Source organism: Struthio camelus, chromosome 11 (assembly GCF_040807025.1).
Source record: "Struthio camelus isolate bStrCam1 chromosome 11, bStrCam1.hap1, whole genome shotgun sequence".
Taxonomy (NCBI): domain Eukaryota; kingdom Metazoa; phylum Chordata; class Aves; order Struthioniformes; family Struthionidae; genus Struthio; species Struthio camelus.
This window is the reverse complement of record NC_090952.1, coordinates 6,837,518-6,853,006: the sequence shown is the minus strand read 5'-3', so window position 1 is coordinate 6,853,006 and position 15,489 is coordinate 6,837,518. Positions and strand designations below refer to the sequence as shown.

At 40.0% G+C, this 15,489-nt stretch overlaps 1 protein-coding gene and 1 long non-coding RNA gene across 5 annotated transcripts in view; one reads left to right on the top strand and one right to left on the bottom strand.

The window, feature by feature from the left end:
- LOC138068698 (uncharacterized) overlaps positions 1–15,489 on the top strand; it is a 152,128-nt gene that overhangs the window by 94,965 nt on the left and 41,674 nt on the right. The gene's annotated exons all lie outside the window — the stretch shown is intronic.
- The window catches only part of LOC104150953 (vascular endothelial growth factor receptor kdr-like), a 147,333-nt gene continuing 141,551 nt past the window's right edge, over positions 9,708–15,489 (bottom strand). For both annotated transcript variants that reach the window (XM_068956592.1, XM_068956593.1), the window contains exon 30: positions 9,708–15,406. In XM_068956592.1, coding sequence (XP_068812693.1) covers positions 15,196–15,406 — 211 coding nt within the window. In that variant the 3' untranslated portion in view covers positions 9,708–15,195. The remainder of the gene's footprint in view (positions 15,407–15,489) is intronic.

Here is a 15,489-nt window from a genome sequence, read left to right as displayed (position 1 = left end):
AGTGCCTCATCTTTACAAATAGTGTCTACTTTTGCTCAGACTTGATGTTTTACTAATTTTCACAGTTTCCACACATTTTCTTAGCTATTTAAGACGTATGAACCAGTGATGATAGAATAAAGTGATTTTGGAAGCATATATACATTTTTATCTGTGTGGCAAAGAAGAATATTGAAATATGAAGTGTCCATGTTACATTTGCAATCTTTCTGTGAGCAAATTACGTTTACCAGCAAATGTAAATATTGAAACTGTGCTAAAATTTCATTGACTATCTTTACAATCCCTTTCATCGCTCATTAAAATAGCGTCCTAAAAAGCATTCTCTGCAGGGATATGTGACCAACTTTGACTACCTTCTTCTAGTTGTTTGGAAAAGTTTTTCTTCTTTCAATCTCATACTTGGAATATTTCATATGATGCCTCATCTTACTTCTTAAAAAATCTAAAGTAAAAACTACTGTACTAAGAAGGAGTTTTTCCTTTTATGGGAGTCTTTATTTTGACAATATTTTATGTTAATTTCAGCATATGTATATAATCATGCTGGAAAAAGAGGTTTCTCCTCTACACCTTTAGCATCCCATGCTCAGATTTCTAGTTTACAACTTTCATTTTCTATACATAAGAACTGGTTTTGCCTAATTCCTAGCCTAATTCCAGTTGTCTCCTTGCAATATCATTTTAATAATTTCATTCTGGTATTCGAAGCTTCATAAGGACATCTTCATGAGGGCAAAAAACAAATGTCTGAGACTTTGCTAGCTGCCTGCTAGTAGGCTGTTATGGCATCAGAAGAAAAAGGAGCCAGATCTGCATGGGCTGTGCTGTGGCTCTTTGTCCTGCTTGTCTCTTGTCTTGGAACAGCAGCACTGCTCAAGTGTAATTTCATCTTCTGTCTCTTCAACTTTGGGCTCTTTCAGACTGAAAAGTTTTTTGGGTTCATTGCTTTCGTTTTAATCCTCAGGCATTTAAACTTCCTTGCACATCAGAAGAGACAGCACTTTAAAAGCTTAGTTTGTACCTCTTCCAAAGGCCACCTGTGCCACAGCCTAGATCTTCCCTAACCTCCTAGATTTTTCTATGCCTGTCTTTTGGGAATGCACAGTATGTATGAAACATAATTTACTTACTTGAAATATTGACACAGATCAGGACAAAACCTTTTCGCTATTAGTAATACCTAAAAATATGCCCCACTTCAGCAGAGCAACAACTAAAACGGAACCTCACCCAATGGGAATAGCTGGAAGTGGTGAGACTAATATCTGAAGTGTGGGAATATACACACCAACAGTACCCTCCCATAAAACGCAGCCTATACAGTAGTTCTTCCCAGATTTCAGACTCCCACTGAAGAGTCTTCAAAAAGAAAGGGAAAGTCTTGAATCTCTCTTGGGATTTATACTGTCATTTGCTGGACATTTTTCACATATTTTGTCATAACTTGTACTGCGCTTGCAAAAACATTTGCAGCCTTTGTCTCCTTTAAAAGGATATCAAGTATGTGCCCTGCGTAGTCATTTGGTTTGAATTTCCTAAACCCCAAAATGCATGGCAGGGAGCTAGTGTAATGAAATGGTCTAGTGGTCTGCTTCGTTTTATTCTCCTTAGTATATCCCCAGTTGTGGTCTTTGACACAACTTGATCTTCCTCCTGTTTTAGAGGAAGTGGTAAAATCTCCCCAGAACCGGTAACAAGAATGACAATAAGATCTAGGAACTGATCTACACACTGGCCTCAACTTGGATTTTCCATGTTTATGCCCATGCTTTCAAATACAAAAATAACTGCAAGAGATAGATAGTTTTGTATTCACGTTTTTGAAGTGGACAATGCAAGATCTAATCCGTGGGTGCTGATCAGATACCTGCCATCAAGTACATGTATTTGATCTTCCATTATTTGAATTTAGAAAATACACAAAGAAAGATGAATTTTAAGCTGCTTTGTTATCAAGTACATTTATTCTACATAACATGGACAGCTCTTACTTTGGGGATAACGGGGTCCACCTCTATTAGAGTTTTACAAACCTTACTAAAATCTTTCTTCGTTTTTCTGTTTTAATAGCTGCATGCTGTGGTGGTATAGTGGGATTTTTTAGGAGAAAAGTGTTGTAGAGAACAATCTTGGTTATTCATTATCAAGGTGATACTAACAACCAGTTACATGTTAGAAAACATAAAAATGGCCATTACCTTGTAAAGGACAGTTCCCCTCTGCGTCTCTTTTTTGCACTCAGTCTGCGTTGCCACATGCCTGAGAGCGCTGAAACATGTCTCAGTGTCATTTAAAAAAACCAAACAACAAACTGCTATGGAAACCTCATGCAGCATGTGACAAGCTGCAACGTATAATGATGCACTAGGAAGTAGCCCTTAGTAGGGATTTTGCCGACCATCCCCCAGGCTTGCAGAGAAGCACAGGTGGTAGTTTGGGCTGAGAATGAAAAAGGGTGTCTGGAAAGTTACAAGGTCCTTTCCAAGGTAATGGCCTTTTTTTCCTTGTTTTCTGATGTATGACAGATAAACGTTCTCCTCTCGTTACTGTTGCCCAAATTCATCGGTGTTAGAGCACCCCTTTGGTGAAATCCTTGTGAAGAGACAGCGATGGATTACTTTTTACTGGATCGTGAGAGAGGAAGGGAGCGTCAAAAATATCAGGAATGCCCAGTCCAAAACAGATTCTTCTGGGGAATTGTAGCTATTGATTATGTGAAGTATATGGGCCCCAAACCAACAGAAAATCCTGGATCTGCCTTGAAAGTTGGTAAACAATTTATAATTGTGCACCTGCCCAAGAAGCATAAGCGTTTAGAATTGCCTGTGCTACCTGGTGTATTGGGAGTCATTATAACTATCCACATTTTTCTCTTTTATGTTTTTTGGGGGGATTTTGCCATTAGCTACATGGTAGTGGAGTCTAAATGGTGATCGACTTGTATATTGCCAAAATATAACTGTTCCGGCTTTATCTTTCCACTTCATATGAGATACATTAAATCCTACCAAACATATCCAGCCATTACTTACATCTTGCATTACTAGAGGAATCAACTTTAGATTGATGAGGAAAGATGTTCTTAACACTTTATCAGAATCAGTAGCTCCTTGAAGTTCTCCAGATAAATCATTCTGAGTATTTTCTTAGTTAATATTTCAGCTTATTAAAAGTATCATTCTTCAGTTAGTGGGGTTAAAAGAGAAAAAAGGCGGGAATCAATCTTGCTTAAATAAAAAACTCCTTGGACACCTAAGTACAAATTATAGTCTTAGGAAATAGATTATTGTTGATTCTGCCACCTTTGGGATAACGTGAGGACAAGGGAACTACGTAGCATGAATTAGCATTGCCTAGCATTTTTGCTGTAGCTTGCTCAAGTCCAAGGAAAATTCCTGGCTGTACTTTGGATAGGTAAAATTTGTTCTCAGGTCATCTGTAATCCAGCTTTCTGTCTTTATTGGTTAGGGTTGTTCTTTCTTCCCTTGGCTCAAATGTTTGTAAGCAATCAGGGGCAGAGAATGGAGGCCACTGGAAAAGCAGTGCTTTAGGGTTCCTTTAGGGCAACTTGATGCAGCAGTGCAGGACCTGGCACCAGCAAGCAGCAGCTACTTGTTGCTCAGGGAAAGAAAGGAGAAGACTTCAGTTTTTCTTTGCAGTCTGTTGGCACATCACATTTATTGCAAAAGAATTCAGAAGGTATTTGGGATCTCACAACATCAAAGATTAGCACCAGGGCAAAATGGTGTTGTATCAGCACTGAAGAAAATACCATTCAGCAGTAGAGGGATGCTGGGTCAATAGGTGTCAGTGCAATGATTTGATCCACTTACATATCATCATGACAATAGGAGGAATTATTGATGTAACCTTAAGCGCAGCTTGAGGTTCAGAATCAGTCCGTCAGATAACGAAGAAGTCATTTGTACTGTTCAGATTTTGATCCAGCTATTCTAGCGCTTGGAAAGGCAGTATGTTGGTTTCAGTCCACCATACTGTCCTCCTTACATGGGGCTGTGAAGTCGTAGTATACTTTTGTCTTGACAAAGACAAGGGTCATCAAGGGTCTTCAGGGAAATAGAGGAAGGTAATTCTATACATCTCAGTTTTTTAGTAAGATGATTAAGAAGCCCGTTACCTTGATCCAGCACACCAGTGTTTCTTACCCCCTTCCACCTGCTCTTCTTGCCTTATCCCTGCTTGTCTTTGTAGTTCTGCTCTGTGCTAAGATGGCTTCTGACATCCTAGCTTGGGGCGTAAACAGCAGAAGACCGAATTTGAAAAATATACATGAATAAAAGGTCAAAACTCTCCCAGGAAAGAATAAAGTTCTTGTGGGTTTTTTTTGTTTGTTTGTTGTTTTGTTTTGTTTTTGTTTGAATGTACAGTTATGAAAAGCAGATTAACCTTTGGGTTTTGGGGGAATTCACTGTGACAATGGTTCAGCTTGAAAATAAACAGCTGCTACTCCAAGTACAGCGTCCAAAGAAGTCCCAGTTTATTCCGCTGACCCTGAAGATCACATGCTACATAGTCCTGGCTTTAAAAAGTCATGTTGATATTGCTCATCCACAGCAGCCTGGAGGGGCAGAAGGCACAGGCCTATGTATGGGAGATGCTGAGCAATTTTTTTTCTATTCTGATGAGAAAACAAGGGCTGCATTGTGCTGCTGGTTTCTTTGATCTTATCTGCTGTTTCATTTGGATTTTTCTTTGGCAATATTACGCTGGCAGAAAGAAAGACAAAAAAAGAAAAGAAAAACTGTAAAAACTTTTCACAGTGAAAACTGTGAACAGAAAAATATGTGGAACACAGAGGAGAGACATTTCTACCAGATCTGACTTGGCCAAGAACAGTGTATTATTGACAGATGCATTATCCTTTTTCCCCTAAGTGACCTGGAGGAAATAAGATCTCAGCTTCATTTGCAAGGGAGAAGAGTGTCTCTTCAGAGTTTTTAAAACATCCTATAATGATTTTAGAAATTTGATTTGATTTTAGAGACTTGGTCTTCCACAGGATTAAGGTAAAAATGTGACCTTAAAAGAAGTTCAGAGAAACAGACAGGTCACTAAGAATACAGTGGACAACATTAAATATTGACTAGTGTCATTTTTAGGTGTGTTAAAAGGATAAATTATGGTTTGAAAGAACACTGAGTGATATAAGTTGTGTGGCAAGTGAAATAGAGTAATGTTAAGAAAAAACATCAGGCAGAAGTGTGCATGTGAAGCTGTAAGATAAAACTGCCTGTAAGTTTTCTTGGAGTAGCCAGCTTAATCCTACACATGCAGAAAACCATTTGTTTCACTGGTGTAAGCGAGATCAGTCTTGCCATATATTTGTTTTGATGCAAACAAGTTAAAAAAAATTAACTATTAGCAGATGCCAATTTCTATATGATTCCATGAGCTCTGTTGAGTCTCGAGGTGAATCAATAAGCATAAACTAGGAAAGGCATAGAAGTTTTACGCTGGTAATTTGACCGTGTTGAGGAATGTAATTTACATGCAGAGAGGCTATATTAGAACTAAAGAATGAAGTAGTCATTCTTGATCATAGGATAACTCAGGCTGGAAGGGAAGGGACATCAGGAGGTGTGGAGTCCACCTTCCAGCTCCAAGCAGGGTCAGCTGTGGGGTCAGACTAGGTTACACAGGGTTTTATCCAGTCTGGTCTGGAAAACCTCCAAGAATGGAGACTGCACAACCTTTCTGGGCAACCTGCTCCACTACTTGACTGTCCTTGTGGGGAAAAGGTTACTTCTTATATCCAGTCTGCACCTCTCGTTGCAGTTTGTATGTTGTCTCTCATCCTTGTACCATGCACTGCTGTGAAGAGCCTGGATCCTTCTTGTGAAGAGCCTGGATCCTTCTTGTTGAAAACCTCCTTGTAGTTGCTGAGGGACTGCTTTGAGGTCCTCCAAAGCCATATCTTCCCCAGGCTGAACAAGTGCAGGTTCTTCAGCCTCTCTCAGTGTGCTAGATGAAGTCTAATGAGTGCTAAGTAAAGAGGGATAATCACTTTACCTGGCTGTGCTCCAGTTAGTGCAGCCCAGGACGCTACTGGCCTTCCGTGTTGCCAGGGCACAGTGCTCCGCCGGTGTCTACCGAGACCCACAGGGCCTTTATAGCAGAGCTGCTCCCCAGCCACTCAGTCTCCAGCCTGTATTGCTCCAAGGAGTTAGTTATTCCCAAGTGCAGGATTTGTCCTTGTTGGTTTTCATAAGGTTCCTAATATGGCTCCTACTATTTGAAACCATATTTTTGTTTTCTTTTGGGTGGATCAGATCCTACCCCACGTGAAATCAGTGAACTGAACTGATTACCTGTGTAGCTAGTTTGCCCTAGCAAGTATGCAAATGATGCATTTAGGATCGTTACCACGCAGTGGCTTATTCCTAGTAGACAAACTGCCACCCTCTCTGTGATGGGCAGTCCTGCTTCCTCAAAGATCCTGCTCTGCCGGAGTCTGTGCTTCCAGACGTGCTGACTGCTCTCAGCAGTGAAAACCTTCATGCTCCACTCTTGAGTTTTGTTCTTGCCATTCTAGCAGAACTAGTTGTGTTTCTCCACATTTTTCAGATCCGTCTCTTCAATTTGTCTCCTGTTTCAAAACAACCGTATACTTTTTTCTTTGGATACCCCCTAAAACCAATCATGTGAAGTAATAACATAAAGCTAAAGAAAAATCAATAAAACAGTCTGCCCTGTATTCCAGTGAACTCCTTGCAGAATTTCCTCCTCTCTAGCTTAACTTTCTCTAAGCTAAATAAGGCCAAACATGCTCGGTGTGTGTCCTTTTAAGTCCTGTATGTATTCATTTTTTTATTATTTCAGTAGACCTTCTTTGGATTGAATCTGGATGTTTCTTACCCTGAAACCATGATCACTGTTACTTGAACTAAAAGAATAAATCCCATTAACGGGAAGGAAGAGCAGGCTGAGTTCCTCCTATTAGGACCTGTGATTAATGGAAGACAAACAGTTGCGTTTGCCTACATTGGTTTACACGCATACTTATTTTTCACCGCATGTTGTGAGTTCTCATTCCAGCTAAATTTACTTCTGTATGCTCACAGCTAGTGAAGGGCTGACAGGCTAAATGCACCTCTTTGTCTCCTTTGTGGTCAGTCTACAGTCTGAAGAAGACTCTCTGGACTTAAAAGGTGCACAGCTTGAACCACAGAGGAAATATTTCTTCTTTATTGGGTACAAAGCTTAGTAAATAACAGGCTAGATTCAGGCCCAGGGGGTTCTGTGTGGATCAGACATTCAAACTAAGAACCATCAGTGACACATGCATGGAAAGAATAGTAGGCTCACCTCATTAATTTCATTCACCTTGGCATTTGACATTTGATATTGTGACAGCTTATGTTTTGAGATATCTTTCAGTCCTTTTTCGTCCTTCTGGATCACAACCCTGTCTTCAATGCCGTTTACAGAAATATGGAATAGGAGTGTTTAGGAGCCGTGTTGCTCCAGCACTGCTGTTTGGGCAGATATGGAAGAAGTGCGTAGACTGTACATGAAGGGGAGAGGAAAAGGCTCGTCTCATTTTCTGCGTCCGTGTTGGTGGGGGAGGTAACTGCCAGGACTAGATTTCCTGCATTCTGTTAGCTATTAAGAAATAATTTAAACAAAATACTTTATCCTCTCTTAGTTGTAATGAGTACTAAGTCATCAGGCCATAATAACACTTTTATGACTCATCATAGCCAACTTTAATACTCTTAAGAGTCAGGGCTGTGTTTATGGCCCTTGCACAGCTTCATCTACTTTTTAAGCAAGGCCAGTCCATTACAGTACAACCTGTAGGGAGCATTTTGGACAGGCAATAGCCAGCATTTAAAATATATATTGGTATCTTATGAAAGACTTGGGCTACTTCATAGGTTTGGAGGTAAAATTATTCTCTACTGCTTGTGGGTCTCAGTGTTTACTAAGCATATAAAAATAACAGTATTTTCCACTCTGGCCTTTACACTTTACAAACCTTCATAAGTTAAGTCTCACTATAGGAGGAAAGAAAAAGCAACAGAGTGGAAGTCGGAAAGCTGGTTCTGTTCTTTGCTTTGTCACTGACCTGTTATGCGACCACCAGCAAACCTCTTTCTCTCTCTCCTGTGTCTTTCTCTTCCTAGTCCCTATTGTCTTTTTGGATTTTTATCACCTCAAGCCATCAAGTTTCAACCCTTCAGATTGAGAGTTTGTGGTCTTGTGTCTGTACGTGCTGCTGCAGTAAAAACGATCAAACAAAAATATTTTACCTCGCATATGGCAAAAGTAAGGGACAGAGAAGTTAAGTACCGTGGCCAAGGCCTAAGAGAAGAGCTTGTGTTTCTCGATTCCTAATTTTGTACTTTTTCTCCCCAGAATACTTTTCTAAGGCATGCCAAAACAGGGCATCTTGCAAGAAGTAGTTTGTAGCTCAAGCTGTGTGTAATACCAGGTGATCAATAATTCACATTTTGTGCTAAAAGCAAATCGCAGTTAACTTTCTATATTTTCCTTCCACCATTTAATACATTAGTTTCCCATAAAGAAGGAGGCTCTATGTTGCCTAGCAAGCTTATACATGAGTCATACATTATATAAATCACTAAAATATTTTATATTTTACAGAGAAGAATGTTCTTGTTCATTATGTGGATGAAAGGAGATGGTTGCATTTCGAATGAGATGTATAATTTAGACACTTATTTCTAAGACTCTTTGGAACAGGGAATGAGGAGAAACTTTAAAATGTTTGAAATGACTAGAGTGCTTCATGTTTTTTAATGTGACTAGCAAAATACACAGACCAATAACTTTTAAGATTGTGCTAATGGAAGGACAGCTCTGAAGCTCTAACGCAGTCATTTCTAATAACATTATTTTAAGGCATAAGCAGAAACTAATATTTGTCAGTTCGTATAAAAAGGCAAAGATTTCATATTTTTCAGCTGGTAGTTAGCTGCTATGCCACCAAAATGAAAAGAGGAATTGGAAATAGTATTTCAGGAGGATTAGTCAAATGGTAAGGAAAATGGCATACCCAGTTCACTTGAATATTTTTTGAAGACTTTTTATCTTCACCTTTCTAAATGTTAGACACTATGAAATAAGAGCATGGAATAGCCTATATTTCAACAGTGCAGCTTTCATTCAAGTGAAAATTCAACATCATCATCTTGGCTGTGCCTTGGAAAATATTTATTTGTGCTCTTTTTAGAATATTATTGCAAATTAAATTAAATACTCTTCCTGAAGTTTTAGACCTGAACAACCTCAAATGCTATCATGTTCTGCAAATTATCTTCACACACTTTAGCGCTTATGTGCTTTGGTGAACATGGCTTTTATTTAGAAAGCATAATTCTGATTCAGTTTCAGTAGTCTCATTGATTTGTTAATAAGACTACAGTCTCTGTGTTTCATGGACTGTTTTGGCAGCAGCTAGATTTGTGGATTCCTCCATCAAATTGGGCTAACATTTTCCCAGATCTGTGAATCTTTAAAGCAAATGTAGCAGCTAGATATCTTTGAGCAATGACAGTGTGGCAGGTTCCTGCCCTGAGTTTTGAACCCCCGGTAGAAATTAATACAAGATCTATGCCTTGTAAAAAAAAAATCTCTCAAAACTGTTGCATTATTTATTTATATTCTGCTTCAAGGCCAAAACTTCCCAAGCCAAGAGATGATACAAAGGAGCCCTGGGCTGTATAAATATAGAATCTTTTTATTTTTTGGTTAATAGATACAATACAATTTTTGACTACATAAGAAAGCAGAGTTTTCAGTGCATACATCCTTCAGACAGACAGGAACAGGGCAGACACACATTCCTTAGTGTTTTGAGAATTACATGGCACTTAGTTCATTTTATTTAAGTCCCTGGTTATTGGGTTTTCCCAGTTTTCATTAGCTGCTTTGACAGCTCAAGGTCTAAGGAAAAATGAAGCGAGCAATAAGGATGTGCTGGCTGTTGTGAAACAGGATTATTAGGCAGGACAATGGGACACTCTGCTCACCGCATTCCGCACTAGTCTTCCTGTAACCATGGCCCTTACGGCATCATATTTGCTTGGGGTCCCAAAGGACCCAGTCTAGCAAGTGTTCTTCTTCTGTGTAAACACATTATGAAAACACACATACATCAAACAAACAAGCCAGCGCTTGGGCTAAACACTTACATTCTAGACACCCTCTGACCGATTCTTGATCGGGTCAAATCTGGAAGGCCTCCCTGAATTTTACTTGCATAAGATCGTGCTGGTGTCACTACAGAGGCAAAATTGCTTCTGTTTTTCATGAGGCAGTCTGAAAACAGGAATATGGATACCAGGGTTTGGCCATCACTTCTGGTAGGGAAGGACTAAGGAAATATTTGTACTTTCTGTATTTTCCATCTACTTTATCGTAAGAAAAAAAAAAAAGTAGACTGAGCTCTGAATGTGATGCTGATCCTGGCTAGCTCCCGTGTTCAGGAAAACCCTGCAGTGCTTTACCTTGTTGTGGAGCTACTAGCTAGTGATGTTTCTCTGCATCTGCTTTGTTTCCTGGTGTTGTCCAGTTGGTGCTGCAGGGAGCTAGAGACTATTGACCCAAGACCACAGCCTTACAGCTGGAATAGGGCCATATGAAATTTTCAAAGCAAGATAGGACATGGTAAAGCAGAGGCAATGTTTAACGTGAAGGGTCATTGAGAAGACAAGTCATAAGGTGTTGGCTGGCCAATGACAGGCTTAAATGCCAATAGACTTTCCTACAGAGACTAAATATAAGGAGTAAGTGGCTGGCCACTCTACATTTTTCTAGACCGTTGCCAAGTGAACTAAAGAGCAGTGTTCATCTTAGTGTGAAGTAGAGCGGTTTATATCGGGAGGCAACCAGGAGAATTTAAACCTGCAGGCAGTCTTAAATGTAGTTAAGTTTCAGTGGTTTTGTTTGAGATTATTATTCAGAAAGACTTGATATTTTTATCTGACCTTCCTTGATATCCTGGGCAGATGTTGTGGGCCCAGCATCCTGGTTAGGATGACTGGGAAGAACCAAAGAGAAACCAAATTGTTTGAGAAAGGACTAAGAGATGAGTTTCAGATAGATAGACAGCAACCTTTGACTTGCCCCAGGTCTCAAATACTGAAATAACAGAAAAGAAAGAAGCTTCTCTTGATCAGGGAAGTATACAGAGATGCTTCCAGGCAAAGCAGTATAAACTAGTTTCCCTTGCTTATATCAGAAACATTTTTAAGGTGAAAAAAGCTTGCTTTAGATTATCTAATTCAGCCTCTGCAAGAACAGAACGCACAGAAAATAGCAGGGTGAAGCTAGCTTTATACCTGATCTTGGCCAAAAGACAGGGCAAACCGACTGGAGGGACCGCGAAGAACATCAAGTATCAAGAAACATGGAAAGCAGAGAAAAGAGGAGGTAGGAAACCAGGCTGTTGTAAACACCAGCCTAAACAGGCACATGCAGGGGAAGGCACCTTATCCTTGCTTGGACTCCTACGTAGCAGGTGACTGTTGGGGAGAAGAGAACACTTTTCTCTGGTAAGCTCTGAGTCCCTTTGCTCTAATTCTCTGGGGTTACGAGAGAAACGAGCAGTTGGAGGAAGCGCTATTAAGGGAAAAAAACGGTGCTTGCTGGTATCAGATATCACTGAGCTCACTAAGGTTAGAAAAAGCAGGTGGCTGACAGGAGTCAAATAAGAATCCCTGAGAAGTCTGAAAAAACAATAATCAAACATTACATCATTTAAGCAATTTGGCCCCTTCTCTTTTTCTAGCCCATAGACCAGTCTTGAGTTAGAACAGAGACAGTAAAATTCCTCTCCTTTACCTTGAGCTGCACGGCGACACTTCCAGGAATGAGATAAACCTGCCAGATTCCTCCAGATCCCTGTTTCCTCACTGAAGCTAAATAACAATTGGGAATAAGTGAGAGCCAGAGATACTTCCAACCAAAAGGAGAATTGCTATGAAATGGCACTAGTAGGGTACTGTAAACTGGAGCCTGGCCTGCAAGCATTAGTGAAATGTTTAGTAAAGATACTTAAATCTGTTATATCAGGGTATCTCTTTCTCATTTGACTAAAATGTTACAAATATTACCACATAAATGAATTGCTATATTTGTGTCTACTGGGTAAACTATATACATCATTGTAAGAGAAGAAAAATAATTAAATTAAGGGAGGAGAGAAAAGTACGAACAAAATATTAGTAAATAAAATAGAAGACATATGTTCAATAATACTTTTCAGGCAGTATTTTTGCTTGTTGCATTTACCATAAGTAGGGAAAACCTTCCATTCAGAATAAACTCTGGAAACACAGCTGCCCAACCATCAGTCGCTTGCCATTTTGAGAACTTGACGGCCAACTTTATGGGTTTGGAGGGTATCTGTGTGATCTGAAGAAACGGCCATCGATACTGCTCAAGACAGCCGTTGATTTTGCCGCTGCAGGGGAGCCCTCAGTTCTCCGGGAGCTTTCAATGCAGCCACTGTTTTAAAATGTGTCTTGAGCGCACGGGCCTGCACTCTTGTGTTCTCAGATCACGATGTAAGAAAGGCTGATGGGTGTTACTGGGAGCCAGAAAGGCTGATCTGGCTGTCAGTGCTCCGTTGGAGTGTCCTCTTAGGTCCCACTCAGGAAACACCCTTCATATTGCTCTGGTTTCAGAGAAACCTCTACATTTTGTCCTTGATAAACAGGAAAGAAAATATACCCTGCTAGTCTCTTGGAAGCACATAGTTCACACAGCAGTGTTTCCCATTCTTTTCCAAAATAGAGAGCGTACTTGCAGTTTTTTCCCTGTATGTTCTTATTTTAAAGTTTAAAAGCAAAGGTTTTTACACACTGTCATTTTCCTAAGCTACAGAGCAAGGCACGATAGCAAACCATCTCATACTGGTGCCTTTAACAGTAGAGCCAGACAAACCGTATGCACATTTTTTTACATTTTGCCATATGAATAAATTATTTCTAGAAGAAGTGATTTACTTTTTGATGAGATCTATAGATAGTTAATTTCCCATCTATCTGATGAAAAGCTGATATAATGAGCTTACTGCTATAATGAGCCACAGTAATTATTTTCCAGTAGTTTCTTCTGTTACTTGACCAGCTGTAGTTAATACATAGGTACTAAAATACAAAGAAGTGCAAAAATGACCATAAAGCAACTACAGACCACAGCTATTTAGCAGGTCCACTATAAAGGAGGGGCTCTTGAGTTACTGCCGATGATTTCTTTAACAGGTCAACTCTGAAGCTGAGGAGAACCAGCAGTGCAGTTCCCAAGAGCCCTTTCTTCAGATGCTTTAGCATTCACAGTTAACATGGTGTGGGGCTTGGAGTTTCGTCTCCCCCTTTGATAATACCTGAGGCTTTTTTCATGTTTATTCCAACGTAACCAACTCTTAACTGATCATCCGGAAATGTTTTCTTTGCTGCTGCAAGAGCATTTAGGCTGTCTTCACCAAGGTAAAATGATTGTTCTGGAAGTGTCGGGCTTTTTTTTTTTTCTTCTTTCAGTTTGTAGTGCTGAAGAAAAATTCTTTCTCTCTGAAGAAGTCGCATCAGAGTGTCAAGCCTAAGAATGAAAGGAAAGGGTTGTGCAGACTTTGGAAGGAACTGTGCACAGGGAGAAGTTAATATACAGACCTAGGTTTATAACTTAGCAGGTTATAGCCTTGACTGTCAATGAACAGCTTTCTCAACCTTGCTTTTTAGGCTTGGCAACCTAGATACTTTATCCCTTCCTAGTTTTCTAAAGTCAGCTCTGATTATTTCATAGCACATTCAGTGACAAGACTTATTTGCTTACTTGTGAAATTGCTGTGAGAAAGACAGGGGTATGCATGGGACATGGGCAGACCTACTTGCAGGCCAACAGTCCCTACCACACACAGCGGAGGTAACACACTTTGAATTTCTCAAACGTGAGGATTTTTGATCTGTTTGGTCTGTATGATTAGACTGTGAAAAAAGCTTTGACTTAACCATGAAGGGCTTAGATGCAGAGGGCATTTCATTTCATACCAATATTTACCTTGGCGAGACAGTCAGGGACAAATATGTATCACATATGCTCACAGTTTAGCATGGACTAGTACTCCCAAGATCAAACTGTTTGGCATCTGTGATGGAATCCAGAGGAAGTGCTTTATTAAAAAAAAAAAAAAAAAAAGACCTGTATCCAGAAAGGAAACACAAAACTGCTGCTACACTGCTGGAGCCTCAAGAGTGTATGCGCGTTTATATGTGTAACTAACTCTGTTGTTATATGTACAACTCTGTGTTGTATGCACACTCACATAAATATGTGCATGTGTGCTGGGAAATTCTGTGTATTTAAGCTTAACAGGTTCTTATTTAAGGCATTGATGGTGCCTTGCAATCATTAAAGATGCATCTCAATCAAGGTTCCCTGTTGCGTGCATCCTAAAATAAATTGCTGTTTTGACAAGCAAAACATAGGGAAACAGATTTAGTCACACTATATGCCCCAAAAGCCTAAGGGACCGGCCTGTGTCTTGATACGTGAGTACTATCTGCTTTGTGCGTGCTGTGTCATTTTAAGAATGGGTTCTGTAGGCAGGAGAAATAAATTGCAAATTGTAACAAAGATGTTTTGGATATTTCAAAACCATTTAGGGAGGGTGAGATACCAAGTTAAAATGTTGTAATTTTGGATTTTCTCCAAAAGCAAAACGTTAGCGTTTATGGCTGTTCAACTGATTCTTTACAGCATCATCATAATGTATAATCCTTGCAGGATGCATGCAAGGCCAGTAGAATGAATCCTGCTCCCAAACTAGCTTGTCATGACTCTTGGTGACTCTTACGGAGTAAAACGTGAATGAAGAAACTGGCAAATCTGCAAGTGCCAATGAACAGTCCCAGTTAGGGGAAGAAGGAGTGGAAGCAGTTCTGGGTTGCAGCTCCTATTTATGATTCTCATAGACAGAATTTTAATTTGCTGCGTATGTTGTAATAGGCCTTTAAAGGTAGCAAGATGGGTGCTCCTAAAGAGGTTTCATTCACATCAGAGATGTGCCAGGAGAAACACGTGAACCAGTGTGCAGTCAGATTTCCCTTCTCGTTCTACCCAGCCTCTTTTCCCCAGGCATGGAGGCACATGAGAATCTAGCGTTGTTAAGAGAGGCACAAGGGGCCCTGGATCAACTTGGGCTGATTACACTGGAGGGGCAGAGTAGTGAATGACGGAGTTGTAATCTGGAGGCGGGCTGTGGCATTCCAGGTTTGGATCCATAGGAAGGAGAACAGAGTCTTCCAGTGTGAAGTCCATGGTGTCCTCTTCAACCTGCACTGCTGGCTGGTATTTGACAGCCTCACGCTCGTGGTCGGATAATATGGATTCTTTGCTCTTGCTAACAGCTCTCCGCCTGTAGAGAACAAAGTATAATGTATTGACCCTGTCTTCATAAGGTTTTGCCTCTATCTGCAATTAATGATTAACATTATTTTT